The following is a 21,943-nucleotide window of genomic DNA, read 5'->3' as shown; positions in this document are numbered from 1 at the left end:
TTTAGAAGTTTAGCTAGAAGATCTAAAATATATTGTTAAACGCTAAGGCTACTAGTTCCAATAGTAGTATAGGTCCTTTATTTCTAGGAGCGCTCTAGGTATATATTGTTATCAATCTAGTAATCGTAAATGAGTTTAAAGGAGTATATAGCGTATTTATATCTCTTAAGTTTAGCCTATATCTACTTAGTAAGTATATCCTATTTAATAATTGTAGAGTAGTCAATCTCGTTAATAATAGGGCTCTCCTTGTCCCTAGTACATTTGTTGAGATAAGCGGTAAAACTATTGAGGCTAGTACTATATCCTTCCTAATCTCTAGCTATAGCAAATAAATTATTAAGAATATTTTAAATAATATATATAGCTTAAATACTAAAGACTTTGTTATAGACAACGTTACTATTATAAAAGGCTTTTATATTAATATTGTCTCTAAGAGACGCCTCTAAGTATAGAGCGCTTGGTACTATAGTCTAGATTATACGTTGCGTTAAAGAACATTAGAGAAAAGTATTGTACTTAGGCAACTAGTTGAGAAGTTCAACCTAACCTTCTTATAATACAACGCTCTTTCCTTTTATTTTAATACACTTAGAGTACTCCCTAGAAGCTTTACTAGACTTATAACTATAAACGTTATAGTTATAAAGAACTTTGGGAGGGGCAGGCCCTTAAAGGACCTACTTCTAGAGAGAGAAGACTTGGCGGCTCTCTAGTATATTAGATCTAGTTATCTGAGTTTAGAGGCGCTAGAGTATCTTATTTTGAACGCTAGAGGTGTATAGATTTGTAGGCCTCATAGGCTAGAATATAAGGTATATACGTAGGTATACGTAGAATAGGTTATTTCGCGCTGCCTACTATCGAAGCCGTTACTATACCTATTTTAGAGGGTCTTTTAGGATCTGTTCGACTTTCCGAGAGTGTTTAACGGCTTGAACTAGCTACTAGTTATCAAAAACGAGTATAATAGAAAGCTTTTCGCGACTCCTCTTATATATAAAATATATAATAATATATACAATGAGCTTATCTGCTTTGAACGCTAGGTAAAACGCTAGTTTAGGTTGCCTATCTGCAAGATTAGACAAGATAGCGATACTAGTGTCATCGACATTAAAGGATATATAGTGTATAAGCTTTGGGCATAGGAGTAGGGTATTGATTTAGAGGTTATACCTTTAGATATTAAGGAGCCTAATAGCGGTTTAGAATACATAGGTAAAGAACTTATTACTAAGAGCATCGCGATACTTATAGGCGCTAGACTTCCTTAGAACCTATACTCGGAGTCGACGGTTATAGCTATATACTTATATAGCATTAGCCTAAGTTACGCTTATAACTACCATTTACCGAATGTTATATAAACAAAGTAGGTTGCTACCTAGCCTCGTCAGCCAAGGTAGCGGGGCACTTAAACTAAGTAGGAGCTTTAGAGGAGTGTAAGAGGGATATATTGCAAGAGTATAGAATATAGGCAAGTGCCCACCTAAATACAGGAGTATAGTGGCCTATATATAAAGTGGCCTATACACTGTTGCGAGGCCTAGTGCTGTTGTAGAGCCTAGTGGGCCCAGTGGACCCACACTTACGTAGTTGGCTATAGGTGGCCATAGGTGACCTACAACTATGTATAACAATTGCCCCCTCTACGAACAAATAGAAAAGCTGTCCTTAGCTTGTAAGTCCATTGTATCTTACACCTCAACTATCCAATCTATTCAATCTATTTAATCTATCTATTGGGTTTCTTAATTAGGGCGACTAGTCGGGGCGATCGATCGAAGGTTAGAGCGGTCAAAAGGATAGGAGCTAGGCTAGGGCGACGAGGTCTTTAGAAAAAGTGGTTGCAATTAACAGTTGGAAAGATAGGAGCTAGGCTAGGGCGACGAGGTCTTAGAAAGTGGTTGCAATTAATATAGTCTTTAGGAGCTAAGCTAGGGCGACGACAAAGTGTTGAAGGTCGTATATTGTCGCGTTGCCTTGGATACCGATCTCTAGGTTAGGTTACGCTCTTTGGGCAGCTACCCTTAGGAGCTCGAGGGCTTTATAATACTTAGAGACCACCTAAGTAAATAAAACTACAAGTACTTCCTAGCAGGGTACTTAGGGCACTTATACCTATATATAGTTGCTTAAGCTATATAATACGGTACTGCTTAGGTACATTGTTGATAATAAACACTGGCTCTCTAAGAATACTTCTTCGCACTCAAACGCCGATTGCGAAGGAACCGTTGAGCTAAAATCGAATCCGACAACGCGAGTGTTCTTAGCGCACCCAATTACCCTAGTCTACGATGTCGTAGCAGGGGCGTAGCGGTCGCGTGGGCCATAGTAGCGATAGCGATGTCCCGATAACGGGTACCGCGGATCGCAATACTATAGCTAACGTATATAAATACCCTGACCAACGCGACTAAAGACTTAGGCTCCCTTCTATAGGAGCTACGAATAATCGGAATATATACATTAAGAGCGCTAGCGACAAGCGATCAAGGCTTTTATAGGAATTCTACGTCCTAGTGCTACTAGAGATATAGCTATATATATAGGCTATAGCGTAAGTGTACTTCTATAAGGTATTCCGAAATGAGCTGAACTACCTTTACGATATATATAAGCTATATAGGAGCGTCGACTATATTAAAGAGGAGGTTATATAAATTAAGAATAAGGTTAGGATATAGGTAAGCGTGGGGAGTATATAAGTGAAGACCTAGGCCTAGGTGGTAGGGTAGGGCTTAGCTATAATAGCGGCGCCCTAGCTACTTGAGAGCTATGTATAGTATATATCGAAGAAACTATTCTACGAACTTGTAGTGGACCTTGGGCAAGTGCCTACAAATATCGTTAATAGGAGTATAGGAGATATAGTTTAGGTGGTCAATATAGCTATAGCGACGATAAGAGCGACGACTAGAGATAGCGATAGTAGTACAATTATAGCGAGGAAGCTGCTTAAGAGTAGGAATATAGTAGTGACTTTCGAGAAGGACCGTTAAGCGTAGTTTATCGACAAGGACAACAAGGTATAGGTTATAGCTATATTTAAAGCAACTACGATACTTAAGTGCTATACCTTTATAGTATTTACGAAGGGCGTTTAGCTAGTTGCCTTAGCGAGATATAGAGAGGACATTAGCCGCCTAGCGATAGACCTAGCGAAGGAGAATAGGGTTTAGATTATATATATAAGGCTATAGGCGCTATAGGGTAGCGCTAAGGAAGGATAGAGGCTATAGATAATATATATACTAATCGAGTTGTATACTATTAAGGAGGTAGCGAAGCTTATCGACTAAGGGGTCTTACTCAATTATATAGTCTACTTTTATAAACACTTTAAGGGTGTAGTATATATGATTCTATACTTTAAATATAGGAAATAGGGGTATAAGGCGATATTCTATAAAAAGGAAGAGGTATACTATCTAGTCTACGTCTATATAGCGTATAGCGATAGTGGCACTACGAGGGAGCGAGAGGCGAGGTGCCTAGTTAAGACCGACCTAGTTAAGAACAGGCTAAAGTGTATTAACTATAGGGGTGTTTATACAGCCTTTGACGTAAGTTGCAAAATAGCGAAGGAGTAGTGCTAACGTATAAGGGAGTAGTTCAACGACCGTCTACTTACTTTCTATATACCCTAGCCTTGAGCGACGGCGACTATAGATATAAGCGTACAACGTAGGAATTAGGAGGACGAGCTAGGGGAGCAACGCCTAAGGAAGCGCCCTACTAAGGTGGGCTAGCCTACTAACATCTAGAGGGTAGGACGATCCAATGGTATAGACTTGTTTTAGTTTAGGGTACTCTTATAGACCTTCTAAGGAACTAGGATATAGGCTAGGAGCGCTACTTATATAGCGCCCCTATAGGATACGAATGTAGAGCTAGCTTTGTAACTTGACGTAGAGATGACTAAGGGCCCCTGTTCTACGCTAAGTATATAGATATAACGCTAAGAGTGCTCTACTAGAACACTGATAGTAGTAGAAGCCGCCTTAACTAGGCGTTAGAGGGCAAAGAGGAGTTTAATCTAGTAGCGATTCAAGAGCTATTAATTCGTCTAGATATAACTCCCTTAGCCCTACCCTATAGACGGGGCGGTCGATATAAGATAGTATATAACGCTAGTAGGGCAGCGCTATATATAAGTAAATGCTTCGATTATACAACGTAGTTGGCTGAGGCAAAGGAAGATTAGGTAGCTATAACATTTGAAAAGGAAGGATCGGACCCTTTTACGGTATAGTCTATTTACTTATTTAACTAGGAGCTAGGGTAGCGGTTGCCGCTCTACGCCCTAGTAGAGTAGGAGCTAAGGGGGCGTAATATACTTATAGGCGACTTTAACGCCTACTACCCAATGTAGGACATATATAATAGGACTTCTTAATTAGCGAGTGTACTACTCTAGATTATAGTAGAATAGGAGCTTGAGCTATATACGCTATATAGTACGTCTACCTAAATACAATATAGCAATAGAGATAGTACAATCGACTATATCTAGGCAATATAGGGTAGTAGCGCCTAATAGCTAGGACTACTTAACTTAGTAGGCTTGGACTATATGTCTTAGGTAGCTGAAATGCCACTAAGAGAAAGCAGTGGTAGAGCCGTCGTACTATAGGGCTATAGCTAGGCGCTACTAGACTATAAGAAGTATAAAGCTAAGGCTTAGTTTTTTACCTTACCTAGAGAGATCAATATAATAGAGGAGCTTAAAGAGGCGGTAGATACCTTTATATACGAGCTAACTAGTATTGTGGATATAGTAGCGTTGTACTAGAAGCTTAATCGGAGATCCTATACGCTATAGTAGAACTTTAAGGTCGACGAAGCGATATAAGAGGCGAGGAGAGCTAAGTGTACCTAGCGGTCAAGCTATATAGCGAGCTCCTAAATGTATTACTGTGAAACGGTATAGCGATTTAAGCACTATACCTATTGGTTATAGACACTATATTAGCGCTACTTACTCGTTAGGGCGTCGAAAGAGCAGAAGCTGATATAGGATATTAAAAGATAGGCGTAGCTTTGTAGCTATCAACGCTCTAAACTACTAGCGCTACCTACGCTCTAGCTAAGGCCTAGCGAGCCCTAGAGCGCTATAATATATGTTTAGAAGGCGGAGACGCTAATAGGGCACTTCTTCCCCGCCCTATAGGCGTAGCACAATAGTATTCCTAACTGGGATTAGCCTAAAGGGTCCTTCTACAACACTATGCCTATCGATTAGGAGGTTAGTAGCGTTAATATTACTAAGATTATAAGCTATATAGAATTAAATAAAGCGCTTAGTAAGGACTTCTTTACTAATAAGTTCCTTAAGGCCTACAATAAAGAGGGCAAACTATCTATAGTACTTATAGCGATTATATACGCCTACTTCCAACTAGAGCACTTCCTACGTAGATTCTATACTATATAGATAGTTGTCCTTAGGAAGCTAGGGAAGTCTCTAGAGCAGCTAAAGGAGGTAAGAGCGTACCGCCTAATATCGCTACTTAGCGTAGTAGGCAAGATTATCGAAGTAGCTATTGCAGACTAGGTAATATATATAGCTAAGGTGTATAAGCTACTCCTAGAGATATAGATAGGCTTCCAATAGTATAGGTCTACTAAAGTAGCGATCTAGGTAGTGACTAATACGGTAAAGACAGCGTAGGCGTATAGCGTTTACGCTTCGCTACTATAGCTAGATCTAAAAGGTGCCTTCGACTAGGTCGACTAGGTCTAGCTACTATATACGCTCTAAGAGTTAGGCTTTGAGAGGAAACTGATTATACTCCTAAAGAGCTACTTCGAAGATTATATAGCGTGCCTACAGTTTAATGGGATTATAGCTAAGCCAACGACCTTGTGGCAAGGTATACTATAGGGTTCGCCATTGTCGCCAACGCTATTTATCCTCTTTATTACCTCTCTATTTTATACCCTCGAGGCGTATACTAGGCTTCTAATAGTCGAGTATATAGATAATACTAACCTCCTTACGTTTAGGTGGGATATACTAGTGTGCTACTATACGCTAGAGAGGGGGTTTACTAAGTATAAGAAGTAGGCTATAGAGCGAGGAATATAGTTTAAACTAGCGAAGAGCGAGCTTATCTACTTTACAAGGTGTAGCGGCTATATATAGAGGTCGTTAATATCCTTGGTGAAGGTTAGCCTAGGCTCGCGTCTATAGAGTTGGCAAGGTTCCTAGGCGTATAGTTGGACTATAAGCTCTCGTTTCAAGTGTATAAAAAGGCAGTTGAGGCTAAGATAGCTATATAGAAGTTTGCTCTTATAAGGCTTATAGCGAAGACGTATAGGATATATATTGTACGAGCTTGGGAGATCTATATAAAGGTTATCTAGAGCGTCCTCTTATATAGAGTAGCGGCGTAGTATACTCTAACACTGGTTAGGGGGACCCCCTATAAGATCGTATATAGCTTTGGTATAACGTAGTTGGGCTACCTCTAGGTGGTAGCTAGTATATATAAGGCTACCCTAGTCTATAACCTAGAAAGTGAGACCTAGGTGCCCCCTATCGACCTATATCTCAACCGCTAGGCGATATACGCTGAGCAGAGGCTCTAGAGTACTAGGCTTACGTAGCTTCTATGTAATATCTATATAAAGGTAGCGTTAAGATTGAAGTAGTAGCGCTATATATACTATGCCTTAGTAGCGAGACTAGCTATAGAGGTGTCCTCTATAGAATAGAAGTAGCTATAGGCTAAGGACTAGCTCTTTGTATACTACCTAGTAGTAGTAGCGAAGGTATAGAATAAGAGCGACAAAGATAATAATTAGAGACCTTAGAAGCTATAGCTATATACCAACGTAGATATAGCTATAGTAGAGGAGTAGAAGGTATATAGAGAACAATAGATACGCTATATAGACGTTAAAAGGCTAGAGAGAGTATACTATAGAGAAGTAGTAGACCTATACTCTTTAGAGCCCTCTACTCAAGTGCTATAGGTATATAAGGATCTTAGTAAAGTGTAAAGCTCCCTTTTTATATAGGCGTATACTAGGGCTATTAGCCTTAGGCAGTTCCTATTCTAGAGAGGAGTGCTAGATACGTCGACGCTACTTTGCTGCTATAGCGAGGCTCCTAAGACTATCGTCTACCTTACAATACGCTATAAAGATCCTATAGTTGCTATAGGTAGACCTTATATCTAAGACTACTATACGCTATTCGCGCTACTTAGGAGTAGGAGAGGCGCCTAGAGGATTATAGGATAGCTAATACGTACTAGACGCCTACGAGAATACCGGTTAACGCTCGAGCTAAACGTTAAGGGCGAGGCAAGATATAAGAGGGTTGCAGAGGGCGTTGTAGAGGCGTAGTAGGAGCGTAGTAGCCGGGATAGCGCGATAGGGGAGCCTTTGATGGCTGGCTACGAAGGCTTAGGCATAAGCGGGGAGCGTAAGAAGAGAAAGAAGAGGCGTAGAAAGATCGGCCTTTAGCCGCTCCTTGCGAGCACGTAGCGTACCTAGTAGCTAGGGCACTTGCGCTAAGAGCGTATCATATACGTAAATGGCGTACAACGGGCTATATAGGCCGCTATATCTCCGTCGCCACTAGGCTAGAAAGGTGAGTTCTAGCGAGTTGGAGAAAGGGAAATAGGGAGGCCCGCCCTACGTAGTAGGAACGTAGTGCGGGCGCTATATATGAGTGGTATATATATAGAGGTGGAGGGACCACTTGCCCTTAGTAGCGAGGTACTAAGTGCCTTATCGGTGTAAGATTAATAATAATAATAATAAACACTAGCTCCTTTATAAAGGAGCCTTATTACAGTTTATTGTATAGGTTCAAGTCTAGTAGTAGGCACTACTTATTATATAAACAAAGTGGGTTGCTACCTAGCTTTGTTAGCTAAGGTAGCGGGGCACTTAAATTAAGCAAGAGCTTTAGAGAAGTGCAAAAGGGATATATTGCAAGAGTGTAGAATGCGGGCAAGTGCCTACCTAAATATAGGAGTGTAGTAGCCTATGCATAAGGTGGCCTATGCACTGTTGTAGAGCCTAGTGCTGTTGTGGGGCCCAGTGGGCCCAGTGGACCTACACTTACGCAGTTGGCTATAGGTGGCTACAAGTGATCTACAACTGCGTATAACACTAAATAAGGTGCTTAACTCTTGGTTTAAGCACTAGTTCCACTAGTATTAGCCTAGTTTAGTATATACGCTAACTGCTAACCTACGCTCTAACTAAGGCGGCGTTTATATATATAGCTACTAGGTGTACCTACTAACAAAGGAGTGTAAAAAGGGGATTGAGAGGCGTACTAGAAAGGTTAAACCTAGAGTATATATTAGGTATCTTATTGGATATAGAGCGTCTAACATTTACTATATCTAGGTGCTAAAACTTAGAAAGGTCATTACAACGTACAACGTAACCTTTAACGAACGTACGTTCTACTAGGAGGGCGAGGAGCAGCTTAATACTTAATTAGTGGTAGTTGCTAAGAAGGTTGTTAAGCTTATTGAACTCCCTATAGAGCCTTAGGACGCTAAGGCAGTACTGTTTAGAGTTATAAATGCTTATAAAGACCCTATAACAGTTTTTAGCTCTCTAAGATATCTAAGGGGTATAGATAAATAGGAACTAGAAGGTGTTATACACAGTTGTAGGTCACCTGTAGCCACCTGTAGCCAACTGCGTAAGTGTGAGTCCACTGGGCCCACTAGGCTCTACAACAGCACTAGGCCCCGCAACAGTGTATAGGCCACCTTACGCACAGGCTACTACACTCTTGTATTTAGGTGGGCACTTGCCCGCATTCTACACTCTTGCAATACATCCCTTTTACACTTCTCTAAAGCTCTTGCTTAGTTTAAGTGCTCCGCTACTTAGCTAACGAGGCTAGGTAGCAACCCACTTTGTTCGTATAACAAGTGGTGCCTACTACTAGACTCGAACCTATACAATGAACTATAAGACTCCTTTGTAAGGGAGCTAGTGTTCATCAATAGCATGCCTAAGCAGTACCACATTATATAGCTTAGGCAACTATATATAAGCGTAGATGCCCCGAGTGCCCTACTAGGAAGCACTTATAGTTTTACTTACTTAGGTAGTCTCTAAGTATTACAAAGCCCTCGATCTCCTAAAGGTAGCTGCCCAAAGAGCGTAACCTAACCTAGAGGTCGGTATCTAAGGCAACGCAATAATATACGATCTTCAACACTTTGTCGTCGCCCTAGCTCAGCTCCTAAAGACTACGTCAATTACAACCACTTTCTAAGACCTCGTTGCCCTAGCCTAGCTCCCATCCTTCCAACCGTTAATCGCAACTACTTTTTCTAAAGACCTCGTCGCCCTAGCCTAGCTCCTATCCTTCCAACTACTCCAACCTCTAATCGATCGCCCTAACTAGTCGCCCTAATTAAGAAACCCGATAGGTAGATTAAATAGATTAAATAGATTAGATGGTTGAGGTATAAGATATAATGGATTTACAAGCTGAGAACAGCTTTTCTATTTGTTTATAGAGGGGGCAATTGTTATATATAGTTGTAGGTCACCTATAGCCACCTATAGCCAACTATATAAGTGTAGGTCCACTAGGCCCACTAGGCCCTACAATAGCACTAGGCTTTGCAACAGTGTATAGGCCACCTTATATATAGGCTACTATACTCCTATATTTAGGTAGGCACTTGCCTACATTCTATACTCTTATAATATATCCCTTTTACACTCCTCCGAAGCTCCTACTTAGTTTAAGTGCCCCGCTACCTTGGCTAACGAGGCTAGGTAGCAACCTACTTTGTTTGTGTAATAGAAGGGTAGGCTCCTTCCTACTCTCTATCCTATCTAGGGGGTATAGAAGTACTTAAGCATTGTAGCTAGAGTTTAGGTAAAGGGCCTACTAGTGGTCTTTATACTCTAGAGCTAACGCTAGAGCTATGCCTAGAACGCCTAGATGTGTCTAAAGAAAGTAGCCTCTTTACTAATTATAGTACTAGCAATAATAGTAGAACGGTAGGAACTATATCATTAGAGGCCTCTAATATAGTTATTAGAAATGCTAATAGCAATGTCGTTAGCAGTATAACTAGGAGTACTAGCTAGAGTAGTACAATAGTAAATGCTACTATAGTCGATACTCCTAGCTCTAGAGAGGAGGTTAACCACCTTAGCGATTAGCTAGAGGCTCTAAACGACTAGGAAGACGCTTTAAACTATAGTTCTTAGCCTAATTCTAGAACACCTATAGCCCTGCTAGCAAGGGAGAAGCGTAAATATATATATAAGATATATAGACTACCAACTCATTAGTTAAGACGGATCTATAGACAGTCTCCTAGCAGCAGTGTAGGCGAAAGCGGTAGTCTAGTATACTTCGTAGCCCCTATATATTATAAGGAGGGCATCGATATACTAAATTAGTATATATAGCATTTGTTCTACTATACATTTTTAAATAACCTTATAATCGCTCTATAAGAGGGCAATAGCATCTAGTACTATATATTATATACGGTTTTCACAGTAGCAGTCCACTAACATTGTGATGTACGTCCTAGGGCAACGCTAAACAAGCCCTAGATATATTTCAACGACCTTGCTAAGCTTCTTAAGCGCTAGAAGGATCTTGCTAACTACCCTTAAAGGCGCAAGTTTATAAAAGCGGCTAAGGAAGAGATTCGCAATCTCGTCAATAGGAAGATATAGCGTAAAATTTAATGTAAGACCTTTATAGGGAAACCACTGCCTCTAAAGTAGGTTTTCGTCTATAAGTTTAATTAGGATAGTAACCTCGAGAAATATAAGTTGTATATCTACGTTCGAGGCGACCTTTAGGAGCTTACTACTCTATAAAGCACTTATATAGCTATACTCGCTATATACTCGTTCTATATGATAATAGCTATTGCTATATAGTTTAACCTTGAGGTTAAGCAGTTCGACGTAGCGTAGGCGTTCTTAAACGTAGACCTCTCTAAGGGTGTTGTCTATAAGATGCCTAAGGGGTTTAAAGAGCCTAGATTTCTTATAGAATTATAGAGAGCTCTATATAGCTTATAAGAGTCTCTATTACTCTAGTACCGAAAGTTCTTTAGTATACTTTAAAAGCTTAGCCTTATAGCTTCGTCTAAGGAACTATACTTGTTCTTCGACCGCCAACGGTATATACTTATACTGTTCTATATAGATGACTATCTAGTCTTCTACTATAGAGACTATATAGAAGAAGCTTAGAGGATTATCAACGCTTTGAAAACGAAGCACGAAGTGTATAAAAAGGGGGATATAGCTTGGTTTCTAGGCATTAGGGTAATCTACGACTATATATAATATAAGATCTAGCTTTGCTTTAACTAGTATATTAAGAAGATTGTAAAGTGTTTTAGTCTTATAGATCAAATTACCTTTCTAAGTATCCCTCTTCCTATAATAGAGCTCTGTAAGTTCACTAGTATAGCTACTCAAGTATAGATTAAACTATTCTAGGAGCTTATTAGATCGCTGCTCTACGCTATAGTCGTACTACGTATAGAGGTCGCGTTCCTAGCTTCGTTGCTCTTACACTTCCTAACGAACCTCTTAGAAATATATATTGACGCTACAAAGTATACGATCTCCTACCTCTTTAGTATATGCTTCTTTGCTATTCAGTTTAGGGGTATACTATAGGATGTTGCTCCTATATAGATCCTACTTATTATAGGAGACGTATTATATATAGATAACCCTAATATACGTAGGTCGTTATATAGCTATTTTATCTCTCTATTTAGTAGGCTTATTCATTAGAAGGCTATACGCTAGGATATAGTCACTACCTCGTCTATAGAGGCAGAGCTCCTCGCTCTATCCGCTATAGTATAGGAGACAATAGTGTTTAAACGTTTCCTTAGCGACTTATAACTTAAGTTGGGTATACTCTAGACTATATTCTATAACAATATATAGACTATTCGCCTTATAGTAGGCGAGAACGAACGTATTAGTACTCGCCTATATTATATTAACATCTATAATATATAGCTATATTAAGAATATACGAAAGGATCTTTCGAAGTTATATATTTACCAACTATAGAGATGCCTATAAATGTAACGTGCTAGCCTTATAGCATCTGCAGATAAGCGTACGATGTTCTATTCAACTACCTTAAGGAAGGAAAAAGGAGAAGTATAGGCTACGGTCCCTACGTATAGAGTTTTTCAGAGGCTCGCGAAATAGGTTTGGACCAACGTTATTCTAGGCGCGAAGCGGGCTCGCTATAAGTCCGTCCTAGGGCCGCTATAGATCCTGGGCATAGCCCTATATATCTAGCTTAGGTATAGCCTAGTCTATAATATACCCCCCCTTGCCCTATTAAGCAGTTGAATTAGAGTATATATAATACTATATCGAGCGTAGTTTAGGTCTAGTATAGCGCTAGCTATAATAGACGCTAGCACCTACCGCTCAGTTGTATAGCGTCTACCTCGTTATTAGAATAGCCTAGCGTAGTTGCCTACTAAGGCCTTGCCGTTTATAGTTATTCTATTGCCTAGGCTTAAGTTGTTTGTTTACATCACCTTAGTAAGCCGCTAATTAGCCCTTCCCCGCTTTATATATTCATATATTGTAATTACGTTGTACTAGGCGTACCTATTAATTGCGTACGACCTAGCCCCCTCTTATACTATTAAAACCCTCTCCTCCTCTATAAACTTTGTACCCTACGTTTTCTTCTCGCTTCTACTATATACCTCTATCTCTTCTTCGTATTCCTATCCTCTATCCTCTCTACGTATTAGCTCTTCCTACCTCGTCTCTATTTTATATCTATTTCTTAACCTTCTTATATATAGCAACGCCTATATCGCCTACGCTATTTTCGTTGTACGTTCGTTCTACGTCCCGTCGATAATATCTATTATTGTTTTATACAACTATTCTATATCTATAACGCTACTACTTCAACTTTAACGTAAACCTAATAAGAACCTACTATATACCTAGTTTATTCTTATAACTCTCTCTCCTTATATACACTTAGCTTCCTACTATTTCCTTTATATATACGTCCTATATATATCTCGTCTATTTACTTTGACCTCTATAATAGCTTTCTATTCTCTTTATAATAGCGATATATTTTTAAAACTTATTTGTTTCGTTCTTGTCTATACCCTCTAGAATATTAGCTATAGTTACTTTCTTTAATAGCAATAGAGAGGGACGTTGTCCTAGAGGAGACGACAACTAGGACTATAATATACATTATCCCTTGTTGAGCCTACTTTAGCCTTGGGCTAAAAGCTAATAGTGTCTTAGATAGAATTGTAATAATTGTAATAACTCCTTTTACTACGCTATTAGTAGCTATATTGTCGAAGGTAACTTAGACGATAAGGATAATGCCCTTCCTAAAGAGGAAAGGGACATCTATCTAAACTACGTTGAGCGGCTTATATATAGTAACTTCGTCAAATATATCTAAGAATATAGAGAGAGCTATATAGAGTATACTAAGTTATATACTAAGTGCTACTAGGATTCGGCACTCTAGGCGACTAACCCCTCTCTATATACTAGCTTAAAACGTCTAATTAAATTCTATATCAATAATAAAGCTATTGTAGAGCCTATTTATAAGAAAACTAAAATCGAGCTAGTCTACTACACTATTTTAAAGACGCTATTTATCGCCTTTATACGTAGCTTCTATAGCGCAATTAGTATAGCCCTTATATACTAATCTTTAGCACGCTCTGTCTTCGCCTTTAATATACTCCTAGTCACCTCCCCTACGCCTTCGACTTTAAGTTAGCGAAGAGCCTTAGTTCTATACTAGACTCCTTAGGATAATCTCACTATATAGTAATATAGTCACTTTATCAAGTATATAATATAACATCTTAATTCCTCTTAGTAGGAGAATCGGCGTATTATAGAGGTTGTCTATACTATAGTATAGTTTCAAATAACTGTCTTTAAGACGAATTTATACTTTGTAGAGTACGTTATTATACTTACCTCCCCTTTACCTATCTATACCGCTTAGAGGTCCTACCCCCGCTACTTACCCTATATATACGTGTCCCTCTACGACCTATACTATAGACGACGCTTGTCCTCCCCTATAGAGGATGTTTTATATACCTATTAAACGTATATACTACCCTTGTTGTATACCCCTTATACGCCTATTCCGCCCCTATATATACTTGCCTTGCCTATATACCTATTTAAGGATAAGGAGAAGGATCTACTAGATATAGGACCTGTTATAAAGCTAAAGTAGATAGCGCTACTTATACGTCTTATTGTCTTTTCATATATAGCTATATTCTATTTAGTTTTAGAAAGGTAACTAAACTCAGATATATTGTAGTTTCTTTATACTTAGGTAGTTGTATTTATCTATATTATTAGTCTTTATAGGGTAGTTTATATACGAATATAACGTTTCCCTTTCCTTCTTTAGTTCGATACTAGCCTATCGTTGTACTATATATCTCTCTATTCCTACTTAAACTTGTTAAGTATAGTAGTATCTAAGAAGTTCTTTAAAGGCTCCTATATTGGTTTATTATAATCTACCTACTTAACGTATATATTGCGGTTGTTCCCCCTCCTCCTTATATTCTAAGCTTTAAAGATCGCCTCTACCCTATACTCTTACTAGGGAACACCCTCTTCCAATATAATCTATATAAGGTCTAGTCGCTTATTTGTAACTTTCTATAAAGGGAGTAGGTCAAAGGCTATTCGCTCAACTAGGTTAATATAGAAGGTTAGGTATAGGCCATTTAGTATATTGAGCGTTACCGTTAAAAGGGTAGATACTATAACTACCTTATATTTAGTATTTAGCTAGTCGAGCTTCTTATTAGGGCGGTTTATCTTTATATTATATAGGGAGAGCTATACCTTGTCTCTAATTTAGAACTGCTTAGCTAAACGATAAGAGCGGTTTATATTTGTCTACTACTACTGCTATATATATACAATAGCTACTTAGGTCTACTCTATTCTTTCCTTTAGATAGCGGAGGAACTTAGTAGTATAGCCTTCTAAGGAGGCTATAGGCGTTGTCGAAATTGTAATAAATTGTATAGGACTTATATTGAACCTATAGAGGAGGTAGTTCGGACTTACTTTGGTTATAGACAAGTCTCTATTGTTAAATGTAAATTAGTAGGCTAAGAGATATTTAAGCTAGTTGTACTATACAAAGGAAACGAAGATTTAGAGGATCGCCTATACCTTTTGATTAACCTACTTTGTCCCTCTATTCGTCTAGAGATAGTAAAATGTCGATAGGAGCTGCTCTACCTCTACTACTTTATATAGTATAGTCTAGAACCTACTTAGCTAGTCCGGTCTACAGTCGGTTATAATTTAAATTAGGAACCTATAAAAGCGCTACTATATATTATAGAACTGAAGGGTATACTTTTCTACTTCTATCGAATATATTGCTTTAAGCTATATATACTTAGAGAGATAGTCGGTAATTACTATAAGGTAGCTAGGCGCCCTTTTATCCTTTGTAGGAAGGTCGGTTATAAAGTCAATAGAGATCTACTTTTAAAAGCAATTAGGGATAGGCAAAGGTTGTAAAAGCCTTTGACATAGTTGTTAAGAGATTTTGCTCTAGTAGCACTAATTGTAGTTCCTAACGAACTGCTTTACGTTAGACAATATAAGGTCCTAGTAGTAATCTCTCTAAAGTATTTTAAATAGTTTATTACGCCCTAGGTATCTTAATATAACCGAGTTATAGATCTACTAGATGATTATAATAGTTAAAGGCTCTTATATAGGGAGCTAAAGACAGCTATAGAACTAGAGTACGCCTTATATATTAAAGGAGTAGTCTATAATCTAGGTCTATACTACGTTCGCCTCCTTTAGAAACTTCTAGGCTCCGTCTCGAACAGCTTAGAGCTAATAAGCGTAGTACTCGTTTCCGACAATACCTTTATCCTATAGGGTAGCGAGCTACTTATCTTCGAAGAGCATTTCTCCTATAGGTAACTTAGCCTCCTTCTATACACTAGTCTAATATACTTTGATCAGAGGGAGTAGCTAGGCGATACACTAGCTATCTTTAGGCTCGTCCTGTTTACACTAAGAAAGTATATTAGGGTATAAGGCCTAGGATCCTAGCTAGTACTTTAGCTTGAAGTTGAATAGGGAAAGCGTCTCTATCTATTAGGCCTATTGTTTATTAATTAGATATAGCTAGATAAAGTACTTAAGGTTCTTATAGTTAGTTAGGATAGTAAAGGGGGCCGCTACGCTCTAGAGCTCTATTAATTAGGCTTTAAAGTAAGAGATAATAGCTAATAGCTCTTTATTATAGATAGTATAATTGCGTTTAATAGAGCTTAGCTTTATAAAGTAGTAGGCTATAGGGTAGAGAACCCTGTCCTCTCCCTATTAAGACAAATATTCGTTAAATACTATATTAGAATAGTCTACTTCTATAATCGTTTCCCTCTTAGGGTCCTACTAGGCGAAGATCGGCTCCGATATAAATGTAGCCTTAAACATATTGAAGGCTTCCTATTCCTCTTTGCCTAAGTGGAATAGGACATTTTTATAGGTAAAGCATATTAGTAGAGCCGCCTTTTTAAAGAAGTTAAGGATAAAGTTACAATAGAAATTAACGAATCCTAGGAAGCTCTATACTTTTTAGACCTTATAAAGCGCCTCCTATTTACAAATAGCTTTAATCTTCTTAGGGTTAAGGTAGATATAGACCTTTACCTCTATAATATACCTTAGATATTTAATTTCCTTTACTACAAATATATATTTCTTAAAGTCTAGGTTGAGGCCTACGTCCCTTAGTCTTTAGAGGACCTTATATACCTTCTTTATATAGTCCTTTCGACTTTTGTTTAAGTATACTAAGACGTCGTTAAGATATATCGTTATATAGTCTCTTAGCATTAGACTAAGGGCGTTGTTAATATATCTCTAGAACGTTATAAGAGTATCTATAAGCCTAAAGGGGTAGACTAGCTATTTAAATAGTCTAAACCTTATATAAAACGCTATAAGGTACTTATCCCCCTTAGCTATCTAGATATAATAGAACGTAGCTCTAACGTCTAGCTTTATAAGCTATTTAGCCCTAGCTAGGGACTAAAGAGTCTCTTTAATTAAGGGGAGTATATACTAGTTCTACTTAGTAATCTTATTTAGAGCTTAGTAGTCTATATAGAACCTTTATCCTCCTTCTAGCTTCTTTATAAAAAGGATTAGGGCGATTATTAATAAGGAGCTTACCTAAATCTATCTTTTATCCAATAGGTCTACAACCTATTTTCGAATCTCTAGGAGGTAGTCCTTTAGTATATTATATAAAGGTCCCTATAGAAGCTTAAAAGGTTTTCTATCTAAGCCTATCTTAAGATAGATATAATAGTTGGCCTCCTTCTAATAAAGGGGTAGGCTATTCGCTTTCTCTTTGTCAAAGAGGTTAGCGAAGTTATATAGCTCCTCTAGCAAAGCGACCTTCGGGTCTAGGTCGGCATTAGGCTAGGAGATAGCTGCTCCTAATATAGTAGTTATTTCGTAGATACTAGTAACGAGGAATATATCTTATACCCCTTTAGACTTCTTCCTTTATACTTTGTAGGCTATACCTACGAATACTATACTTATAACTAAGGTAGTATTAGTTTCTTTCTACTATAAGGAGCATTTATATATTTATAGGCTACTTTATAAATTAATAGTAAAGACCTTATTAGCTAGGTCTAGTATAATCCTACAATAGTTTATCTAAAGGAGCTCTAATATAACGTTGTAGACTAGCTCTAGGACTATATAGAATATAGTAGTATTAATCTACCTATCGATATCTATTATAATATAGGCGATATATATAATTTTCTTTATAATTTATACCCCTTTAACTACTATACCTAGGGTATAGAGAGTTAATAAGCTTATTTACTTAATCTTTAATCTCTAATATACTCTTTTGCTAATAGCTTTATAGCTCTAGTACCTACTATCTATTTATACGTTTATAAAACTAGAGGAGTTTAAGAAAATAAAGATAAGAAAAGGAGGCTTATCTATTCTTTCTCTAATCTCTATAAACTTATTTTATAAGTGGCTAGGTCCTTTTAGCCCTTATATAAGACTTTGTATAGGGGCTACTCTTTTCCTTCCTCTTCCTTAAAGAGAGAGTCCTCCTCTACCTATTCCTTAGCCTCTAACTTGTTAATATCGACCTAAGGAGCTAGTCTCTTAGCTAGGGCGAAGGGATAGGTAGCTATAAAGTAGCTCTAGCGCCTACAATGGATATAGGCTCTAGCTTATTAGTGTACTATATATACTTCGTTGTTTACCTACTTCGTTTATAGTGTATTTATACTTTATTTTCCTCTATTCTACTACTACTTTCTTCTATAACCTCTGTTAGCTCCCCCTTAGGCTAGAGCAATATAGATTATATTGATCCCGGTTATCGGTATATCTTTATCTATATCCTTCTCTATATCTATATTAGGCCTAGGTCGCTTACCCTAGGACTATTAGTGTCGTTCCTCTAGATAGAAGGCCTCTAGGTCAGTAGTAATCTTATAATATTTCGTAATAGCTATAGTATAGTTGTTCTATAAGACCTCTCGTTCTACTATAATATACTTCAACTTTAGAAAGAGGTATCGTTATAGTTTAATAAGTTGTACCTTGTTACTTTAATTAAGTCCTTTAGCTTTCGATAGCTTTACTTCGAAGTAAATAATAAAGGAGGAGAATAGCTTATTGTCTCTTTAACGAAGTATATCTAGCTTTATTAAAGCTATAACCTACTTATAGAAGTCTATATAGACTGTTATAAGATACTTAAGAAACGTTCTTAGGTCGTAGTTATAGCTAGGTCCTCTTAACTTATAAAAGGCTATAACCTTAGCCTAGACCTCTTAGCTAAAGTTCTTTTAAATGAATATCTACTAGTTGTAGAGACCTCTAATAAAGTCTTAGTCTACTATTAGGATATATACTATTATAGCCTTCTAAATAGTAAAAAGCTCCTTTTTACTATCGAAAGGTTGTCCTATAGGGAGGCGCTTCCACTATATCTAGGGAGCTGCTAGAGCTATAGCCCTAGTCGTCGAAGCTAGGGCGTTAGCTACTATAGAGGCGTTTATAGTCTAAGCTATAGCAATCTAGGCTATACAAAGTTCTTTAATAGTTACGTTCTAGTATATAATTGTCTTCTATAAGAGTTGGAAGTGTTTATAGACCTAATCTAGGTCTAGGACCTATAGGACGCCTAGGTTGTTTATAATAGTATCTAGCCTATTCAATACCAATGTCGAAACGCCTAGCGTACTACTCTCGTCTATATTTAGAAGCAATAGCTGCTCTATTTATATAAAGGTAGTTGAACTATAATGTATTGGCCTTATAGCGTCTATAGATAAGTGTACAATGTTCTATTCAACTACCTTAAAGAAGGAAAAAGGAGAAGTATAGGCTATGGTCCCTATATACAAAGTTTTTTAGGGGCTTACGAAATAGGTTCGGACCAACGTTATTCTGGGCGTAAGGCAGGCCCGCTACAGGTCCGTTCTAGGGCCGCTATAGATCCTAGGCGCAGCCCTATATACTTAGCCTAGGTATAGCCTGGTCTATAACAATAAATAGGCTTACTAAGGTATTGACTCGCTAGAAGTTTAAACACTTTAGGGAGCTCCTTAACCTATAGAATATACATTATATAGTTTAGAGAGACGATCTAGGGGATAGGAATATAAAGTATAAATAAAAATAAACTAAAAATAAGAGTATATACTAGTATAAAATAAATTAGGGGGTGCCTATACCTATAAAACAATAAATAAAAATATAGAACTACTTACTACCTTTCTTCTTCTTAAAGGTGAGTATAGCGAGTACCGTCGCTACTATACTATACGCTAGTGCCTCTAGGTCAACGCCTAGAGTAGCCTCCTCCTTATCTTTATCCTTATCCTTGTCCTCCTCCTTACTCTCTTTCTTCTTAGCCTTCTTAGCCTTCTTAGACTTCTTAGTAGGTATAGCCGCCTTTGCCTTGCCTTTGCCCTTGCCCTTAGCGAGCATAGGCGTACGCTCCTCGTTGTTATCGTTATTGTCGTTGTTATCGTTGGCGTCGGTGTCCTTACCCTCTATAGTAAGAAGGGTACGTAGTGTAGTATATAGGTTCTTTTAGTTCTACTATATATAGTTAAAATAGTACCTTTCCTTTATTATTTTATTTGTTATTTATAAGGTTTAGCTTAGGCGCTTAGCGCCCTTATATTATAGCTAGGAACTGCTTAGCGATATAGAGGATATTGTTAGGACTACTCTATCAGTATAGTACGCCTACTAACTATATTAATATACTTATATAGGGCAGTACTTCTTGCTATATATATAGCGTATATATTAGACTACTTTGCTAGAGGCCTCCTAGTACTCCCTATTGCTCTTGTTATATATAGCGGACTTAAGGTAGCCTAGGTAGGGCTCCTCTCTTAGGGCGCCCTCCTCCTCCTCTTCAAAGGAAGAGGAGGAGGAGGAAAGGGGCGCTATATACTTAGAGGGGGTCTTCGGCGTAGCAAGGGTCTTAGGCGTAGTAGGGGTCCTACTATAAGTATTAGAGAAGTAGATATATATACTACGCTAGTTAGGTAAACTATAGTATACTTATTTCTTACTAGCGTTAGCGCTAGCCTTAGTGGGAATAGCTAGGAGCAGGGGAGGCTTATTCTTAGCCGCCTTGGCGGCGTAGGCCTTCTTAAGAGCGGTGAGGTAGGTAGTAGACGGTATAGCTATTGTTGTTATTGATATTGTTGTTGTTGCTAATATTGCTACTATTGCTTATAGTCTATAAAGGAAGAGTTTAGGAGATAGTTTAAAGTATACTTATTATAATTAAATACTTCTAGGAGTATAGCTATCAACTGGCCTATAGCATTGTAGTATTGTCTACGTAGCGCGAATATAGCAATAGGCGACAATGGCGGGTATACATTTATAACATTGGGCAACAATAGCTACAATAGTATATACACGAATGATCGTAATACTCAATTGTATAACTTGCTCCTATAATCAACGTGGTACGTTTCGAGATATATATCAATGGTGTACTAGAATAGAAGATAGGAATAAAACGCGCTATACGATTGGGAAATGTGTACACTGCGATCAATAGCGTTTACAATAATCTTAACAATAATGCCCCTAGATGTTAACAATGACACCCCTGAATCTAGCCGCATTCAATGCAACATGCAGTTCGCCGACGTAGGCAGTAGCGTATCGCCCTACAATGGCATGGCAATGCCACAGTTCAATGCGCTTGGCGATGCGAGCTTATGAGTCAGTGCCCAGTATACGTGTCCACAGACAGCTTCCTAAGAGTCTGTCTAGGGGGTGTGTCGCGAGCTAGTGCGTATATAACTCTATCTGCTAAGCTCCTTCCACTCAGAGGGCATATGCCAGCTCTGCCCATATATGTATATAGACCTCGATGCTCCTCCCACTCTGTATGAGAGGAGCACCTCTCTCAATACACATGTCTCTGCATCCTGCATAGCCCCACTTCGCTGCTCTTCTTACTAGCCTAGTAAGTTTAGCTATATTTAGCCTTGGTTATTTCTTTTTACCCCTATCTAGCTCTCGTCGACTATGTTTACAACGTTTATCTCCCTCTCTATGCTAAATTCGCCTAGTATTCGACGAAAAACTATTGTAATTACAGTATTTAAGCAACTGCTTATATCGAAGACGCCTACGGTATACTTAAAGCCTCTATTAAGAACTATAATATCTACTTAAACACATTGTTAACCACGATTGAAACGACCTTAGCCTAGTTGAAGGAGAATTATAGGGTAAAGCTATATTAAAAGAAGGTTAAGAAGCTTACAAAGTATATATACACTATTCTTCTACAGTTAAGGTATAAGGTAT

General features: G+C 38.1%; 1 protein-coding gene across 1 annotated transcript; it reads right to left on the bottom strand.

Moving 5' to 3' along the window:
- Nucleotides 1-16,693: 16,693 nt before the first annotated feature.
- Nucleotides 16,694-16,933, bottom strand: THITE_2054992 (uncharacterized protein; the record flags this gene model as incomplete). The annotated part of the gene is made up of 2 exons (XM_003655593.1): nt 16,694-16,798; nt 16,844-16,933. The coding sequence occupies 2 exons, from the start codon at nt 16,931-16,933 to the stop codon at nt 16,694-16,696; spliced, it is 195 nt and encodes a 64-aa protein (XP_003655641.1).
- Between the last annotated feature and the right edge of the window lie 5,010 nt (nt 16,934-21,943).

This window comes from Thermothielavioides terrestris, chromosome 4 (assembly GCF_000226115.1).
Source record: "Thermothielavioides terrestris NRRL 8126 chromosome 4, complete sequence".
Classification (NCBI taxonomy): Eukaryota; Fungi; Ascomycota; class Sordariomycetes; order Sordariales; family Chaetomiaceae; genus Thermothielavioides; species Thermothielavioides terrestris.
This window is presented reverse-complemented; position numbering and strand designations above follow the sequence as displayed.